The 19,848-nt window shown below is 42.8% G+C and overlaps 1 protein-coding gene across 4 annotated transcripts in view; it reads right to left on the bottom strand.

The window, feature by feature from the left end:
- Positions 1-9,363, bottom strand: part of UBN2 (ubinuclein 2) — a 70,865-nt gene extending 61,502 nt beyond the window's left edge. For 2 of the 4 annotated variants that reach the window (XM_012767973.2, XM_012767975.3), the window contains exons 1-2: positions 8,578-9,363; positions 4,554-4,646 (exon numbers count right to left, since the gene is read on the bottom strand). In XM_012767973.2, the coding sequence (XP_012623427.2) occupies positions 4,554-4,646; positions 8,578-9,048 (564 nt within the window). In that variant the 5' untranslated portion in view covers positions 9,049-9,363. Of the gene's footprint in view, positions 1-4,553; positions 4,647-8,056; positions 8,442-8,577 lie in introns of those variants that run through there. The other 2 variants (XM_012767977.3, XM_012767976.3) reach the window with 2 other exon arrangements.
- Positions 9,364-19,848: the final 10,485 nt, after the last annotated feature.

The raw sequence follows: 19,848 nt of genomic DNA, 5'->3' as shown, positions 1-19,848 counted from the left end.
CCCTGCCACAACCTTATCTCTTTACATCTATGCCTATTTCTTCAACCTACCACTAGAAAAGGATAGAGTTTCAAGTCAGTGGGAAGATAGCCAAGAGCTGACTACACAGCACAGAAATAGTATCCACAGATTTCTATAATCACCACTTACGGATCTAAGACCTTCCTCCCAAATGTCTCTAAAATTGCTGATTCTCAATTATTCCTAAAGGATTAAAGGAGGTTGAAGAAAACTTACTTAGCTCAAAGAGGCCAAAGAATTAAAAGGGCATGTCATGACAAGCAATTAGAATTGGTAACCACAATAAAGAAACTATTATCTGAGCTAGGAATTCTTCTTTGCCCTTTATTTAAGACCCTCTTCCTTCTCTGTTTGTTTTCAAAGGTTATTTTATGTGATTGCTGTATATATAATATCATACTATTGTTGGTCTACAGAACCCTAAATATAATGGTATTTGTTTTGCAACAAAGTTTATTTTTTGGTGGTGTTAACAAGTTTACCCAAACAAACTCCTTTACCCAAAGCTCTACCAAGTTGATTCTTGGGACCAGAGCCAACATAAGGCCAAAACAAACAGGAAAACCAGCCTAAGAAGTTCCCAAAGAAGCTCTAACCCCTCACAGGTGTGGATGATTAATTAATATGTAAGTAACTGATATAATTCCTGAAACTCCAGAAAGAATACATAAATGCTTTCAAAACATGCACTTGTATTAGTCTCACTTGTATTAGTCTCACTTTAAAAAAAATCCATAATTACTCTAAGAAAAAATTTTCTTTCCACTCAATTGAGTAGTATTTACTGTGAAGAAGTCATTCATCAATTATACAGTTATCCAAAGATACTGCCATTCTGTAAAACATATCTGCATGAAATCAGTTTCATAAGTCATAACAAAAGAAAACCAAATTTTTTATTTTATTTTTTCTTCTCTTTAATCCCTCAGCAAGTGTGAGATATCAAATCTTTTTAGAAATATAATTTGTCTTTGAGTAAAAATAGTATTACTTCATTTGATCAACTGTTTATATGACTGCTCAGAATTACTTTTATACCATCAAATCTACCTCTATTCTCCCTTTTAAAATAAATAGGAAGCTAGTAGGACTCTGATAGTCCAAAATCACATAAAACTAAGCACAAAAGGTGGTATTCAAAGACTGTATAGCACAGTAAGCAGATTTTAAAGTTATATTATAATTTCATGAAATGTTAATAAATGCATGGCAGAATACATGTCTTCCTACCCAGTCATTCAGATTCAGAGCGTCTTAAAAGAGCCCCTGCTAGAGGCACCAGGTAATATGCTAGGTGTTTTCATTTAGATTACTGAAGTTATAACCAGTTCTAGGATAGCATTATCTTTCAAGATGGCTGGGGTAACTGAAAAATCACTAAGAGTAATCTTCCAACAACTTCGGATTATCCTATGTCCTAGAAGGCTAAAAGAACAAGTCTATACCTACCAAACTGAACCTTATTCTCTGCTCTAGAGTATAAGGCATAAACCACCTAGAAACCACCTAAAAATTGAGTTGGAAACTAGAATGTTTAGCCTAAACACTTGGAGCCTTAACTGAGAATGAGGGAAGGCATAAGAGCCTCTCTTCCTGCAGCAACCTAAATTTGGAGCCTACACAGTGGTAGAAATGTCAAAACTTGGACTTAGCTATGTAGTAAGACTTATGTACAATTACCAATTTAGCATATTCCAGGTAAAAATAAGTACTTAATAGTCATATTGACCTTTTCCGAAAAAAACTATTTAGCAATTGCGGCTGAATATGAACTGTCATGTCACATTATCTAAGCATAAGAGCAACATAACAGGGATTATAATGTAGGCCATAAAAATAGGATGGAACGGGAGGGGAAACCCTATAAATTCCTTCCAGGGTACTCCTTTTACAATTTTATACTCTATAATTTCTGATATTGTCAATTTCAACTACTAGAACATCTGACTTTGCTACCCCTGAACACCTGTAAGGATCTTTGTTATGCCAGGCACAGTGGCTCACAACTAGCACTTTAGGAGGCTAAAGCAGGAGGATTGCTTGAAGCCAGGAAGTTCAAGACCCCATCACTACAAAAAATAGAAAAATTAGCTGGGCGTGGTGGCACATGCCTGTAGTCTCACCTACTAGCTAGGCTGAGGCAGGAGGATCACTTGACACCAGGAGTTTAAGGTTGCAGTGAGCTATGATGACTGTACTCTAGCCAGGGAACAGAGTGAGACCCTGCCTCAAAAAAAAAAAAAAAAAAAGAAAATCTTTGTTGTTTAAGAAAGATCTTTTGTGATAGCCTAAAGCTCTAGATCTAGATCCTAGAGCTGGAGAAGGTACCTTCTCTTAGGTCACTTTTGACCTGATGATTTTCTTAAAAGGTTCCAAACAATTTATTAATATTTATATTTAATATTCATACTAGTGGCTTGCTTTTAGGTTAATGCACATAAAACCTTCATCATGTAAGACATTTTAAATCTCTAACTAGAATGGAAATAAGGCAGTAAGTTAGCAAAATAAAAATCTAGAGACAAAATATAGCTCATTAATTTGAATTATAACAAGAGTAATATTTTACCCCTGCACAATGACAATGCTTGAATATATCCAAGTTATTTGAAATTCAATCTTACATATCAAACAACTTCTTCAGAACATTGGGTATTCTATACCAAGTACTATCCTAGGGGTTAACCAATAAAATTTAATGCTAACTTTGAGGCAGTATACTCCCTCATACTGCACATTACTTACAGAATCATATGCTACAAATCTTTCCATTCCCAAAGGGCAATTCTAATCCTGGGTTTTGTAACCCACAGCAAAATAGGCACTCTAATATAGACCTGGAAGAAGTGGAAACTGGTAACTTAGTAATATATGCCAAAATTATAAATGCATAAATCCTCTGACCAAAATCTCCCACTTCTAGGAATTTGTCCTAAAGATAAACTTGAAAATGTATAAAATGCCATTTTACAAAGTAATTTATAGCAGCACTGTTTGTAAGAGCAAATTTTTTTAAAACAGCCTAAATCATTTGAGGACTGGTTAAATAAATTGTAGTATTTCCATATAATGAAATACCATGCAGCCTTAAAAAAGAGAAAGCTCTTTGTCCTGATACAAAAAAACCCAAACTCCAAGATATAGTAAACACAAAAAGCAAAGAGCAGAAGTTACTATAGTATTCTGTAATATGTATAAAGGGGAGTGGGGAGGAATAGATGTATATGTACAGAGATATAATATCTCTAGGACCCCCAAGAATGTTACTTGCCTAGCAAGTGGGATTAGGTGGGTGGGCAATACAACAAAAGGAAGATTTTTTCACTCTATTTATTCTTTTAGTTTTTGAATTTTGAGCCACATAAATGTACTGCTTGGTTAAAACATTAAATTTAACCAATATATAACGTGTATAAATCCTAAAATACTGTCTAATTTTTTATACATCACAATATAATCTCACAAGATTATACTGTCACAGAATATAATCTGTAAGAGCCAGAAGGGTCTCTGAAAAATCTGAATCTATAAAAATCAATTTATAGATAAGAAAACTGTGACCCAAAGAAGTTAAATAATCTCACCAAAAGGATATAATTAGTAGGTGGCAAAGTACTGATTCCAATCCCAATCTATTCTCATATATTTCTGCCACCCACAGTTTCTTAATTATCAAAAGGAGCCAGCAAGTGTCGGCCAAGATTCTAGCTGCATCTCGAGGACAATATGAATGACAGAACTAGTGTGAGCTGATGTCCTAATCTCTGTAGGATACTGTTCAATGCACACATAGAAATCAGAGGGATAAAGTTTTATTTCTCAACTAGGTTACATTTTAGCAAAGTGCCAAAGGTACTTAAAGATATGGTACAAAAGATAGGGTGAGGAGTGGGGCTTCCTACAAAGTCAATTACACTAGAAAATTTTAGAAAAATGTTAAGTAACTTAACCATCAGGTAACTAAAAATTATTCTTATATGAAAACAAACACCAATATATTATGGCACAGAATATAGAATGCACATAAATATTTAAAGTAAACATGACACTTTCACAGAATTTTTATGCTGCTTCTGAGTCTGATTCAAGGGGCAGGAAGGTTTGAGAACTACTACATCAAGAGAATTAAAAGAATGTTCTCAATGGTAGTGGAATAGGGCTGGAACTAAACAGCCTATTCTTGTCACTGTGTAACCTTAGATCACTTACTTAAATCTTAAGCTCAGAGCCTCAGTTTCTTCATCTGTAAAATGTGGTCAGTATCATTGAGCTTGTAGTTTTATTGCAAGGATTAGAGATAATATAATTATTAAATAAACTGCCTAGGCTCTAGAAGGCTTATAATAAACAATGGCTACTATTATAGCCATCACCAACTTATCAGCATCTTTATTTGAGTGTCTAAACATTCATTTGGTTTCAATTTGGAGAACAAAGAAAGCAGGCAATAGATATTTATAAGCCCTCCCAGCTAGCCACAGAAATAGGCCGACAGAATAAAATGACCTAAGCAAACAGTTTATTATACTCACATATTTCATTTCAAACTTCTTAGCCAACATTTCCACTTCTTGCCTCTCCTGATGCTCATCATAAAATGGGTCTTCTGTATGAATGAGCTTCTTCTGATTCAAGGTGAATGGGAAAAGAAATAGAAGTATTAGTATTACTGCAACTATTATTACTGTTATATATTTGTTATTGTTATATATCAACTACTTCAATTATATTGTAATATAATTGAACATACAATTATACTCAAATATGTTATGTGTCATATAATTGTATTAATATTATCAGAGTTGAATATATCCTTAAATTTAATCAATAATGAAAGACAATCTTTCCCAATACAAACAAATAAGTCAGAAGCATTAAAAGTAACTAAAAAGAAATAAAGGTTCATAGCAAAATCTATTTGCAGTTTTAATGGACTCACTCATATATATTACACATTGCACAGTTTTTTAGTGGCTAAGAACCCAACAATCCAAATTGTTTTCACCTGCAAAATGATCATATGGTCACCGTCATCCAAATAACAAGGAAAAAAACCCCACAAACATTAGGTTAAAAAAATGAAAATCCCACTTATAACTCTAGTTTGCCATTTTCCCTAACAAAGATTAACTGTTTTGGTCAAAAAATGCTTCTAAAAGAATATCTAGATTATTAATTGGGGTCAATGTTTAATTATCTGCCTGGGAGTTATCAGCTGAGTATCTGTAGCTACTAAAGCTATTCGCGACTCAGTATGAACAATCTCTCTATCACCAATATCATGACAATGGATAGCCACTCAGGGAATACACAATACTTTTAAACAAAGCTAGAAAAGTGAAATAGCTTCAAAAAGATTATATTACCATGGTTTCCTTCTAGCAGAGAGAAGTAATAATTTATTATAATATATGGTTTAAAAACATGCAAACACAGAGCTAGGATCCATCCATTTACCAGAACAAACAAACAAAAAGATAAATCACATCCTCGAATTTGCTAAGTTAGCAGACACATTTTATACATATGGTTTTTCAATATACAAAGAAGTAAAAACAAGGAGCTATTTATAGATAAAAATACTATTTTTATCCAGTTTCAGAAGATTGATTAGAAAGTTAAAAAAAGGAAGGTTAGATGCTTTTACTGAAGTCTAATTTAGCTGATTTTCTGGTGTACTAAGAGTTAAAAAAATGTTTTCTTTAGTATCAATCACTGCCAAACTTATTTCTAGAATACAATATTACCCTTTAGCCAGAAATGTTTAACAAACTAATCTTTCAGAATAGGGATGATTCCAATGCCTGTCATCATTCTAAACCACCTCTATCACAGCACAGGACTGCATAAAGATAACAAGATTAAGGGTTTAGCTAACCTGTGATTTTGTTTTTCATATTTTCCCAGCATAAGCTTATTTAATTGTCCTTTTCCTCATCAACAAAAATAGAGCATAGAAAACGTTCAGATTGCATTCTGGTTAATCAGGGCTTTACTGTTGATTTAGTATTTAGGGCTGATTTAAATATACCCTATTATAGATGGTATCCACATGTAACACTTTTTTTTTTTACACAACTCCACATCTATCAACTTTAGGTCTGGAACTAAAATCTCATTCAGAAAGAAATTTTACAAGATCTCTTTTCCTTCCCTCTTTACTTTTAGCCTACTACAAGGTATACTGTTCAATTACAATAACTCAAAATTAAAACTATTTTGAAAATATTACAGCATCCCTAAAAATAAATGGACTCTCCTTCTTCAGAGGGAAGGAAAAACCAGATTTGGGAACCACCACTTTCCAGACCAATCCTAATGTTCACATTGTGCTTTTTGATGGTCTCTCTTCAGGATTTCCATTCATGGATCCAGAACAATTTTACTTAGAGATGTTTTCTACACTTCCTTATGCAATAAATATATTCATAGGAGTAATCACAGACGAATGTGGCAAATCTTTGTTGCAAAGGTGCACTGTATAAACAATGGATTTTTTTGTTCAGTGGAACAGGACAAAAGATGTATGGCTGAATATACAATGAGAAAATTGGACCAATAAACTCCTAAATTGATAGTGTAAATACAAAAATTAAATGGAATTATTCATCTTTCTCCTATTGCATGAAAGTAGTAGTTCTGGTATTCTCAAGTTAACAAAACTAGGGTGTCAAAATGAACTTTTTCCCTAAACTTTCTCTTTTATAATTAAAAGATGCATGTCTATTATTAATTTACCTTGGCACGAGTATTACACCACACAAAGAGTTGTAATAGAGGACTTTGTATTTCTACTATGACTCTTATTTTACTTCATTTTGGCAGGATCCTCTAAATTTACACTGTATTAAGTTAATTGTAAGAAATTTTGCTTTACTAAGGATTGGTACTACTATGGAAAGAGATACTAATAAAATTTCATACATTTGTAAAATGGGGATAATGGTTCTTACCTCATGGGGTTCTGCTGAACCAAACTAGGTAAACCATGTACAGTGTTTGCTTAGAGCTATGTCTAGCACATACTAAGAACTCAGTAAATGTTAGCTATTATTATATATTTTTACTCAAAGATAACGCTTTTCACCTGTACTTTATAAAAATTGCAAACCTACTTAGAATAGCAGATCAATACAATTTATTTGAAAAATGCTCCAATCCAATGTTTTCAATACTCTTTTGGGAAAAAAAGATATCACATTTATAAAGAGGAGCAGTAAAATTAGTCTAAAGGACAATATGTTATGTGGAAGTGACCAAAATGATCTAAACCCTTAGAAATTCATCTTGGCTGAAAACAATTTAGTCAAGATTTGACCATACAACATTTGTAAATAATGATCAAAAAATTAGCTGGCCATAAAATAAACAAAATCCAGTGACACTGTTTAACATATTTTTTGACTACGGAGTCATCACCTCAACTATAAAGATAGTTGATGAAAACAAAACAAGTGACTTTCTAGAGTCCATTAGACCTATGCTAAAGCAAAACCTAATAAAGGGCATAACTGCTCAACAACAGAGGAAATTGTTCTCTTTCTTTACTATTACTCTATCAATTCCTTTACTAACTTACTTCTAAAGATCCATCAACCCACGACAGTAAAAATTAAAATTCCCAACAAACCCCTGTCCTATCTCCATTGTTCACCAATTACATCAAAAGCATTCTTCTATATTTTCAATAAAGTTTGTAAAAATTCTAAGCTAAGTGTTTTTTATCATTCTCCAAAAATTTCAATGGCCAAATACAATAATATTCTCCTATAAACTAATGATACACACTCAAGTAAGAATGGGTAGGCGCCAAATAAAACAGGAGACACCTTCCCATTCAATTACACTATGAACAAACTCCACAGAAAGCAAAACTAAAAAGGTTTACCAATACTAACGCAAGGGAGAAAAATACGTAACCAGATAACCAACCCGCTTCTCCATTCCTAAAGTGGAATCCTTAGTCTAGGAAAATCTTTACTCTTAAAGCCCCTTGAATTTAAAAAAAAAAAATACCACACGCACGCAAGCACACCTCAGCAGCAACGGCGCCCCGCATAACAAATAGTGATGAGGATGAGGATGATACCAGAGGGGTTACACAATCTCTCTGCTTCAGAGTGGGGGGCGTGTCCCCCAAGGTTTTCTCTTCCTTTCTACCGGAACGACAGCTGGAGCGCCACAAGGAGCCACAAGGAGCACCCCAGCCGCACGGCTTGCAGGGCCCCAAGATTTTGTGTGGGGAGCAGAAAGGAAAGGAGGAAAATCTGAGGTTTCGAAAGGTGCAGAGGAAAACAGGCTCGGCGCGGCGGGCGCTGGGAGCGAATGCGGGCAGGGGGGTGTCGGCGCGGCCGGGTGAGAGCCTCGGCAACCCCGGGGAGCGGAGCAAAGCAGCGCTCACCGCCCCGTCCACCCGCTCGGCCCCTGCCCCCTCCACCCCACCCTCGGGGCGACCGGGACGTGCTCCGTGGGCGCCCGAAGGTGCAAACCAGCTGGGGAAGGCGGCGGGTCCTGAGGCTCCCGGGGTCTGGGGCAGGAGGGAGGAATCTTCTGTACCCGTTGTTCTCCGCACAGCAGCAGCTCCGGGTAACTGAACTCCACGCAGCTTTCGTCGGTGGGGTCCTTGAGCACCAGCTCCAGGCGCACGGTCTCCCTCGGCGGCCGCGGCGGCTGCTCCGCCCGGGAAGCTGACTCCCGCAGCGGGGGCGGCTGCAAGGGCAGCTGCGGGAGCGGCGGCGGCGGCGGCTCGGGCCGCGGGGGCTCGCGCTGCAGCGACATGGGCGGCTCGGCGCGGCTGACCTCGCGCTGGGGGAGCGGCTTCTCCCTCGGCGGGGGCTGCGCGTCCAAGCGGGGGGCAGGATCCCGCGGGGCCGGCGGCTCCGCCCGGGCCGGCTCGCGGTACGGCTGCGGCTCCAGCCGGGGGGGCTCGCGGGGGTACTCGGGCTCGCGCTCAGCTCCCGAGTACTCGGCCTCGCGCCGCCTCACCGGTGACAAGCTAATGAACGCTACTCTGCGCGGCTCCGCCATCCCCACTGTTCTGGCCCTCGGCTTTCGCTCGAGCCGGCGCTCACTTCTACGCCGCGTTGCGTGCCTGCCCGCCCTTCCTTTCGCTCTCCGTCGCTTTTCTTCCCTCCACCACCCTCAGCCGTCTCCGCCGGCGCCACGGTGAGTGCGGACCGTGCCCCCTTCCCCGCTACTATGTTCTGATGGGTTCCGCCGCCATCGCCAGGGTCGCCGTATCCGCCATGTTGGATCCCCCACATAAATAGAAGCAGGCCGCTGAGCGGGCGCATGCGCAGAGAGGAGACGCTCGCGTCCACTGTCGTGGCTGTTGCTCAGTTTTCCTCTTTTCCTCCCAACAGTCTGGAGTCCAGACAGGTCGGCGGAAGTGACGTCACGGAACGACCTGTTTCCTTGGAAACAGAGACGCCGTCTTCGCCCTTAAAGGGAGGGTTCTGGCGTTTCCCAAGGAGCTTCCTATTCGCACCCGGAAACCGAAGGCGCGTTTGGAGCTTCTAAGGGCTAGCGTTGCGATGTGCCTGGGACCGACCCAGCCATGGCGCCGCGCCCTGCCAGACACCGCCTCCCGCTCTCGATTCTAGGGAGTTGGGGCTGTTAGCTGATTGTCCAAGGTGGGCACTGGGCAAAGGCAGAGGGACGCGCGGACTGTCCACTGTGCCTGCGCGCCCAGTACCCCCGCAGCCTGAAGTACCAAAGGAAGAAAGGAAATGCCCAGCTCCAGCCAGACTCGCCCTAGTGGCTCCTCTCTCGAAAGCGCTACGCCCACTCCCACGGGCCTCCTGTTCCTGAACCAGCTCCTGTTTTCCTCACCCCGCCGCAGTGGGCGTGGCGTGGGGCACGGTCGTAACGTGTGTAGTTGGAAAATAACGCTGTGTAGTTGGAAAATTAACAAGCAAATGAACAGTCCTGGGCTCATCTGTAGGGCCTTAACTGTTGACGTCAATAGAAAACTTCTGAGGGTTTGGTGGTTATCTTACCGGACGCACTCCCTGAAAGAATGCTGAATGACCCATTTGAGGCTGATGGAGGAGTGTTGATTGGGCACATCTTGTAAGCGCGCCTGTGATAACTAATTGGAATTCAGATTTAAAAGGGCAAGAATTGCTTTTTTAATTTTTTTTATTTTTCTGGAGACAGAGTCTCGCTTTGTTGCCCAGGCTAGAGTGAGTGCCGTGCTGTCAGCCTAGTTCACAGAAACCTCAATCCCCTGGGCTCAAGCAATCCTGCTGCCTCAGCCTCCCGAGTAGCTGGGACTACAGGCATGTGCCACCATGCCCGGCTAATTTTTTTTTTCTATATACATATGTTAATTGGCCAATTAATTTCTTTCTATTTATAGTAGAGACAGGTCTCGCTCTTGCTCAGGCTGGTTTCCATCTCCTGACCTCCAGCAATCCGCCCGGGCCTCCCAGAGTGCTAGGATTACAGGCGTGAGCCACCGCGCCCTGCTGAGAATTGCCATTTTAATCCATTGAATGGAAAGTATATTTGAGGACTCGCCCTCCACATCCAGAAGGGAATCCAAGCCTTCTGTTAATTGCATTAACTGGATTAACTGTTGAGGAATTTTGATTGAGTTAGTGTGACGTCATAAACAAATTTTGAGTAGGTTCTTACTTTACTTTCCATTACTTTCCATGCTTGTACGAAGATGGTGATGGAATCGATGATTCCAAAGGTCCCTCCCAGCTCTAAAATGATGCCATTTCTCCTTGGCACCATGTTTTGCCTTCGTTATCACCTTGCACATCGCTCCTCTTCTGATTACGAATTAGGGTCTCATTTGGGATTGTCTTAGTAGTACTTAAGTAGTCTTTCTCTCCTCAGTCTCTATTCCTGCCAGTCTTGGCAATGGGGCCATTTTAATGCTTCTGAAACACTGCTTTTGATTATATCATCCTCTGTCCTAGCTGCAACTTACCTACAAACTATGTTCTGTACTTATATTAATATTTTCCGCAATTTAGCTCAGAGGCTGCAAACTGGTGGTCTGTGAGCCAGATCGTCCTGCAGTTGTGTTTCTTATCCAACATTATCTTCTGCTAACTTCTGCTAAAGTTGGATGTTTTTCCAACTTTTTGATCCACAAGCCATAGAAGAAATAGATACTACTTTGTACCCCAATGTACACACACATGTCCATATCTGAAATATAAGTTTCACAATACTTACCTTCCTGTGTAGGATAAAGTAAAAATAGATTTAATAGAAAAATATTTTATAATACAGTGTAGAAACAAAGCTTAATATAAATAGAAGCAAATTAAGAAAGATTTTATTCACTGCCATGGAAGTCTTTGCCTGTTCATAGATTTATTCCACTCCAGAATTCATGAGAACAGTGGTACCAGGACAATCTGGTCTACTTTTGAGCCTGATCTTTTTCTTTATTTTTAAACAGATCAAAACTGAAAATCCTATTTCACATGCATAGACAGTTGTGAGTAGTATTAATATTATAATAATGTATATCCAAGGCAGGGCGCGGTGGCTCACACCTGTAATCCTAGCACTCTGGGAAGCTGAGGCGGGAGGATTGCTTGAGCTCAGGAGCTTGAGGTTGCTGTGAGCTAGGCTGATGCCATGACACTCTAGCCTGGGCAACAGAGTGAGACTCTGTCTCAAAGATAAATAAATAAAATAATGCCTATCCGTGTTCTTCTTAGCAATAAATTCTTCTTTAATCTTAATCCAACTTCATGATAAATTTCATATATGGCAATCATTTTTCTGTGTAAATGAAGTACTACACTGCAATAATTTATTTTCTTCATAGAATACCAAGGTTAATTCAATTATTTGAGGTTTTGAAAACCAAATGAATCTTAAATACATTATATTTAATGTTTCAAGTTATCTTCTGTTTTTAATAGTTTCTTACAATTTTTTGTGTCTCTACTGTTTCCTGATCATAGTTGCTTTTTGATCACTTGAAATTCTGTTATAAATTGTATAATTTAATTTTTATTGATCTACATGCTCTTTTGTGATATTTTTAAGCACCAAAATGGTTTTATTTTTGTCATTGACAACATACACAATACTGCAATTGTATCATTATTTTGTTTGGTATCTTAAGTATTAAGTATGCATTAAAAATATATATTTTTATATTTTTAAAATGTGACACATTAGAGAAGTCCTGTATGAACATAATTATCCCTTCTCAATATATTTTCCTGCTTTGTTTCATGCATAAATATTAATTTAATCTACAAAGTCATAAATAAAACTGTCAACTTTCATGGTATAGAAGTATATACAAATTTTATAGTTTGACAAAAGTGTTCTCATTATTACTTTATAATTAACAACATAAAGTATTTTCAGTGTTTATTATCAATCAAATGATTTATTACAAGCTCTTATTGTCACCCAACCTGTTCTGCCAATAACAGACTTTTCCAGTGCACTTGGTAAAGATATCATGCATTTAAAAAATCAAAATGGTCAAAAGCCTAGATTTTTAAAAAAGAAAAAGCAGAGAAGGCTGCTATTTAAATATTACTAAGTCTTATTAAAAACCACTACATCCATCTCTTGGGAAATAGTTTAAATTAAAAAAAAATTAAAAAACAAACAAACAAACAAAAAAAAAAAAAACCACTACAGCTTGTCTGAAAAACAAAAAGCTACTAAAGAGCGAATGTTTATACCATTATATTTACATGGTATCTAGCAAAATCTAAAATTTAAGAAACAATAAAATCAGATTAAATCCATATTAAGTCTTGCAAAAAAAAATTCCATAGAGATTCTGTTAGGAACAGAATCAATACTAGCTAAATTTTCTAAAATTTTTGAATCATCACTGTGATGAGTTAAAACTTTATGGGTAATAATAATGACAGAAAATCACTTTAGAAAGCCATGCTTATAATTCTTGATACAGAATCTTTGATTATTTAGTTTTTGTTTAATGACTAGAAATCCTAATTTCTTACAAAAATATTAAATATCTATTGAAACATACCACTTGTCTATTGATTTATTAAATAACCACTCAAGATGTATTAGGTAAGCACTAAAATTACTTTTATGTAATAAAAGTAAACAGGAATTTTGCATGTTGTCTGTGTTTCATTTTATACATTATTTTTTAGGCCTTCATTTATAGGGTATAAAACTGAGAAAGAAAAGTATTCTCACCGAATATTCTCATTAGATTTAAATTATTCAAACTACAAATAATACTAAGCTAAGTATTGTCATTTCTTTTAAAATCTTAGGTTCTAAAAGTTTTATTTTTCAATCAATACAAAAATGATCTGGTTCACATGATTAACTGCCCAATAAACTGTTTAAAAAACTAAATCTCCAGCCTAAGCAAGAAGAGTGAGATCCTGTCTCTGCAAAAAATAGAAAAATTAGCTGAGCATAGTGCTACACACCTGCAGTCCCTGCTACTCGGGAGGCTGAGGCAGGAGGATAGCTTGAGTCTAGGAGTTTGAGGTTGCAGTGAGCTATGATGACACCACTGCGCTCTAGTGGGTACAACAGAGTGAGACTCTGTCTCAAAACAAAAACAAAAACAACCAAACATACAAAACCTAAATCTTTGTTAAAGAGCAGATTATAAGAAATATTTTCCATGCTCTTATTTTAAAAAATAATATTCTGATATGCATAATGAATCTAAATCACAATTCACAAATGGTGGCTGAAATCTTGTCAACTTTCAGCCCAATACAACAATTGTTTATGCATAAACATTTCAAAATTAAAGATTATAATGGAAATGTCAAGTCATAACTACTACACATCACTACTGATGGGTTCCACTATACTTCAACTAGGCACAACAGATGTGCACATCTGGTAGACTGCTTAGAAATTAAAGCTATCAGAGCTATAAATAAGGAATACATAAATATGAGCATAGCAATACCAAAGCACTAGGGCTGTTAAAAAAATGTGAATAAGATGCTATGTAAACACATCTGATAGTTCTCTCTGTAAGCCACTTTTTACTGATTTATAAAGCTATGACTTTATAATTCTTTTAAAAAGGAAAATTTTTCTACAGTGCTGCATGTGGTAATTTCATTGTACACTCTTGATGATAATGCAATCTTCAGATCCTCTTGCTGAGCTTGACATATCAGGATTTCTCCAGAAACTCAGCTCGTCATATTTTCAGCAGCCTTTAGTGCTTCAGTAGCCTTGTGAAGCTCCTTAATAACCAAAGGTAAAGCTCCTGGGTTAATTTTTTTTTCCTTTGAGACAGAGTCTCACTCTGTTGCCCGGGCGAGAGTGTCATGGCGTCAGCCTAGCTCACAGCAACCTCAAACTCCTGGGCTCAAGCGATCCTTTTGCCTCAGCCTCCTGAGTAGCTGGTATTACAGTCATGCACCACCATGCCCAGCTAATTTTTTTCTATATACTTTTAGTTGGCCAATTTCTTTCTATTTTTAGTAGAGACAGGGTCTCGCTCTTGCTCAGGCTGGTTTCAAACTCCTGACCTTGAATGATCCTCCTGCCTTGGCCTCCCAGAGTGCTAGGATTACAGGCCTGAGCCACCACACCTGCCCTGGGTTAATTCTTGTTCACAAAGCCGTATGCAAATAGATAAGAGTTTCCATATCTAAGCCAGGATTCAGAATTGGAATTTGCAGTATGGGTGCCCTCATCAAGTTGGACTGTGACTGCATCATAACCATTGCTTCTTCTAAGTGTTCTATAGTAAAAGACTTGATATTGTATTACTGTTAAGTAGATAGTGAGGGATTCTGGGTCTCCTAGGAACAAAAGTGGGTGCTGCCTAAAATTCACCCCTGCCAATGGGCCTTCAGAGAGGCTCATGGGAGATCTACATGTGCAGTAAGGTATGGGTCATGCAACACCGGCCTGTCCAATCAAGTGATTCCATGGCCACATCTGAGCAACAGGGAGGTCCCAAATCCCTGCACTGTAAAACAAGACCATAACCAGGCCCTTTTTGCACCCTTCCTTTGCCCCTCCCTTTGCTGTGACAGAGGGCCCAGTTGTCAGCTGTGGCATGTGTACCATGCTTTGTAAACCTATATCTTCCTCTTGCCCTATAATCCTATCTTTCTCTCCTCAATAAACCTCATTTTTGTGCTTGCCTAACTTTGGCATGTCTGGTGATTCTTCAGCCATAAGCATGCTAAGAACCGACATTTCATACTAAACCCTGACATTACCACCAGAAGTTTTTCTTTATCAGCTGATTGGTCACCAAAAGCAACATGCCTATAAATACAGGATGAAAAACGTTTTCAGCACTTAGTATGATCCATTTTTCTTTTGCCACATCAATAAGCAACTCAATACAAAGATTGTCTATCTCAAGCTTTGTGGAACAACTGAGAAATTGTGTCAATAACTTTACCCCCTTTTTTTCTTAAGAACATATTCGAGGGGCTTAATTTTTTTTTTTTTTTTTTTTTTTTTTTGAGACAGAGTCTCACTTTGTTGCCCAGGTTAGTGTGAGTGCCGTGGCGTCAGCCTAGCTCACAGCAACCTCAAACTCCTGGGCTTGAGCGATCCTTCTGCCTCAGCCTCCCGAGTAGCTGGGACTACAGGCATGAGCCACCATGCCCGGCTAATTTTTTTAAATATATATATCAGTTGGCCAATTAATTTCTTTCTATTTATAGTAGAGTCGGGGTCTCGCTCTTGCTCAGGCTGGTTTTGAACTCCTGACCTCAAGCAATCCGCCCGCCTCTGCCTCCCAAGAGCTAGGATTACAGGCATGAGCCACCGCGCCCGGCCGAGGGGCTTAATTAATGACAAGTTCATCATACTGTATCTTCAGATGTCCTTTTAATTTGGAAGGTATTAAGCTTTCATTTGCAGGAAATGCACTTATCTTTTTTCAGAATGATATGTGAAGTGAATGTTTGTTGATTAGAGTGAACATTTTCTCAGTATTTTCAGTATTTACAATTCCAGATCCAGCAGTTAAATTTTAATATTTCTGTATTTTTCTCTTTCTTGTTCCTTTTTCTTCTAGTAATAAAACAACCTCTTTGAGGTCAATTTATGCTAGTTTAATATATCATAGTTGACACACACAATAATAATATAAAATTAGGCTGCACCATGTTATCTGTCCAAAAAATGAATGCAGGAGTTCCAGTGAGACCCCAGTGCATGTAGTCACCCCTTACTCCCCGCCCTGGGCCCTGCTCTTCACATGCAATTGAAGTGTCATCAGTTCTGGGTAAGAATCAGTACACAGTACATGTTGATATTTGCTATTAAATTCTGTTTCAGCAGGCGCTGCGGAGGCGCGGGGACTCGCGGCGCCGCCAGGCCGCGCTCTTCTTCCTCAACAACATCTCCCTGGACGGGCGGCCCTCCAGCCTGGGCCGGGGTGGAGAGAAGCCCCCGCCGCCGCCCGCCGAGGCCCGCGAGCCGCCCGCGCCGCCGCCGCCCGCGCCGCCCGCCAGGGCCCCCGCGCCCCCGGGCCTGCTCAGCCCCACGCAGGCGCCCGCCGGCCTCGGCCTGGACGGGCAGCGCCAGAGGAGTCCCGGCCCTCCCCTGACAGATGGCAGCCCCAGGATGAAGACTGTCCCTTTCTGTGCTCGCTGGGCCTAGTGGTGAGCGAGGGAGGCATGGCTGGCCTTGCAAAGGAGGCTGCTGGCTGCTGACTCTAGAGTTCTAGGGTCAGCTGGTTTTCAGGAGATGGAGAGAATTCCTGAGTCCTGGAGGTGGCCCCTAAGGTACGGGCCGTTAGGACTTCAGGATGTCCTTTGGGGGGCGCAGTTCACCCACCACAGCCAGCGAGGGGAGGCCGTGTGCTCACGTGCAGACAGCGTCCTGGGAACAAGCAGGCCCCGCAGGGAGCCCGGTGAGGCGAGAGGCGCCGCTGTGCCGTCCGGGCGCAGAAGCCTCCCGAGGACGGGCCTGGGGTCGTGGCTGCACGGTCATCTCTCCAGCTCACACATGGCAGCAGCTCCTCCTCTGGGCCCTGGGCTTCCGATGGTGACACGGTCTGCAGGCCTCAGAGAGGTGGCCCTTCCCCGGCCTTTCCTCGGCATTTCTTCAGTTACGAAGTAAACAGAGTTTATCAAACACTAGAAACAATATTTAACAGATAGCGACCTCTCTCCCATCTGATGCTCCGGGGCAAGACGGTGGCAGCAGCAGGCGTCGGCTGCGTGTTTTGTGCAGGGGCAGTTCTGAAAGGGGTTGGGTTGGGGGTCGGCTGAAATCCCTGTCACAGCCCCCCAGCCCCAGACCCTTGTTCCCAAAGGTCAAACGCAGGCAGCTTCAGTTGCCATCCTGTGCAGGGAAGCCACCGGTAGACGCCATTGGTGTCACTTTGGCATGGCAGACAGGAGGGGTCTTCCCGGGCCTCAGGGGACTTGCGCTTGCCCAGGCGTCCAGGAGGAGGGGTGTGTGTCTCTGAGGTAGCAGAAAGCCCCAACTTGGCTCCTTTTGGTTTTCCCTCCTGTCCTGGCACGCTTCAAATCCAGGTGTCGGCACACATGTGAAGAGGTGAAGTAGGTGAAACTTGAGCGCGCAGTGTGCCGCTTACCGGGCACACCCCGCGCAGCCACCCACCCGCTTGGGTCCCAGAGCAGCTTCCCAGCCCCCCTCGTGCCCCTCCTCTCCGCTCCCCACACCGCCACCGACTTGTGCCACCGCACAGCGTGTCCTCTGCGTCTGGCTACTCTCACCCTGTGGCCTGCCCCCGTGTCCAGCCTCCTGCTGGCCGCACACACGCCGCTCCACGGACACAGCTGCACATGTCCGTGTCTGCCTGACACACGGATGCCAGACTCCGTGGAGTCCAGGTAGGCACGCGATCCACCTCCGGAGTCCAGCCTGCCCTCCACAGCGGCCAACGCCGACCTGGCCCCCGATCGGTCCCTGCTCGCTAGTGTCCACCTCGTCCCCGGTGGCCGCCCTGCTGGGGACGTCTGACACCACGACGGTCCTGCGCCTGGGAGGGGTGCCGCCTCCTCCCCTCACACCAGCTCCGTGGAGCGGGGAGAGGATGGGGGCTGCCGGCGTCCTCCTGACCTGGTCACCTGGTCCTGGCCCCCGTGCTCCGGCGCCATCTCCAGCACTGCTGGGCTCTCTGGACTCAAAGCCAAAAAGCGTGACCTGGCATGGGGCCAGGTTCCGCAACGGGCACCTGAGGAGGCATCGACCGAGTGGCCTTTATTCAAGCTGCCACTGGCTGGGCAGGTGGCAGCTGGGGACCGCCAGGGCCCTGACTCTCCACCTGGGCTCAGTCCCCGCTCCACCCCTTACCAGCCGCCTCATGCCAGGCAAGTTGCTGAGTGGCTGTGTGCCTCGGTTTCCCCACCTATAAACTGAGGGTAAGAGTGAGTACTGCCTACCTCCCAGCATCGTGAGGGCTGCATTTCAAATAAAATGCTCATAAAGAAGGAAAGAGAGAAGAAAACCACACAGAAAAAGATCTGCAGAGCCCACTGAGAACAGATTTTAAAAGCCTGGCGAGAAGAAACGTGTCATCCCCACAGAAACCAGGAAATAACTATGAGGCGCACGGGGACAGCAGAGGTCAGCAGGGAGCCCGCGGGGCCACCAGGGAGCCTGAGTGCCGTGGTGCTGTCAGACTGGCCGCCAGGGGCCCTGCAAATGGCACCACCTGGGTAATTACTGGGAAATGAGCCTCCAGCAAGGCATTGGGCTGGCCCTGGATGCCTCTGGGGACAGTCCCACGTCCCAGCTCTGCTGGCTGCATTCCCAGGACAGGCCCTGCACACCCAGCTCTGCGGACACGTCCCTCAGCCTGCCGCTGAGCCCGGACCCCACGCCCTCGGCCCCCTACCCCTGACAGCCCCGGCCCCACCACTAGCAGGGAAGGCGGACGCACAGCCCTGGGGAGACACTCCTGGCCGCTCCCAGATTTTCTGTTTCCAGTTTGTTTTCAATGAGCTCCTGTTGCCTTTGTCATTCAAAAGACTAAATTTCTCGTAAGGTCTCAACTTTGACAGTAGAGATCACACTTGGTGTCCACATAGCCATTGTTTCCCCCATCAGTGCCGTGTTCGTAAGCGACTGAGGTGCTCAACGCTGTGATAAACATGTGAGTGTTCTGAGCACGTTTAAGCAACCGTGTCGCCGGGTCAAGTGTATGAAATGCATTTTCGACTTCATATTTTCAACTCACAATGGGTTTACCAGGCCGTGGCCATCTGTAAAAACTGAGAGCGTGGATCTCGGCATCTGGGCACCAGCCTAGACGCCACCGTGAGCAGTAAAGTGCTGGCTGGAGGTGGCTAACGCGTGACTGTGACACTCTCGCTGGCACAGTCGGCGCCCCAGCGTGTGACAGTGGCTGTCCGCACCACAGCCCAGCTCCTTGAGACCAACACGGGCTCTCGGTGGGAGGCTCCTGGCCAGGGCACGCTGTGGGGAACTGGACTCCAGGCCAGCTCCACTAGGGAGGTGGCCTCATGTGCAAACCAGGGGTGCTGCTGGGGGCAAGGCCCAGGAGATGCTGCTAGGAGGGTGCTGACCCGGCGCCCAGCAGGCTGTGAAAAGTGGCCCCTCATCAGTGAACCTTCCCCTCCCTTCCCCAGGAACCTGGGTGTGATAAAATGGCCGCTGTCAACAGACTGGGCTCACAGCACACCCCTGCCCCGTGCCGAGCAGGGGTCCGTGTTGCTTTGGCTGATAAACCACCTTGTGTCCCCGCGGGCAGCCCCGGCATGACCCTGCTGTGCTAGTGAGGCTCGGGGAGCCCCAGGAGCTGCCCTGGGTCACACAGCCCAGACACAGAGACGGTGTTATGAAGACCACGTCTCTGAATTCCATGTTGGCATCTCTTCCAGAACTTCCCGGTCCACTCTACCTGCCTGG

Source organism: Microcebus murinus, chromosome 9, assembly GCF_040939455.1.
Source record: "Microcebus murinus isolate Inina chromosome 9, M.murinus_Inina_mat1.0, whole genome shotgun sequence".
In the NCBI taxonomy this organism is placed as follows: domain Eukaryota; kingdom Metazoa; phylum Chordata; class Mammalia; order Primates; family Cheirogaleidae; genus Microcebus; species Microcebus murinus.
The sequence above is the reverse complement of the archived record's forward strand: the minus strand, read 5'-3'. Positions and strand labels throughout refer to the sequence as shown.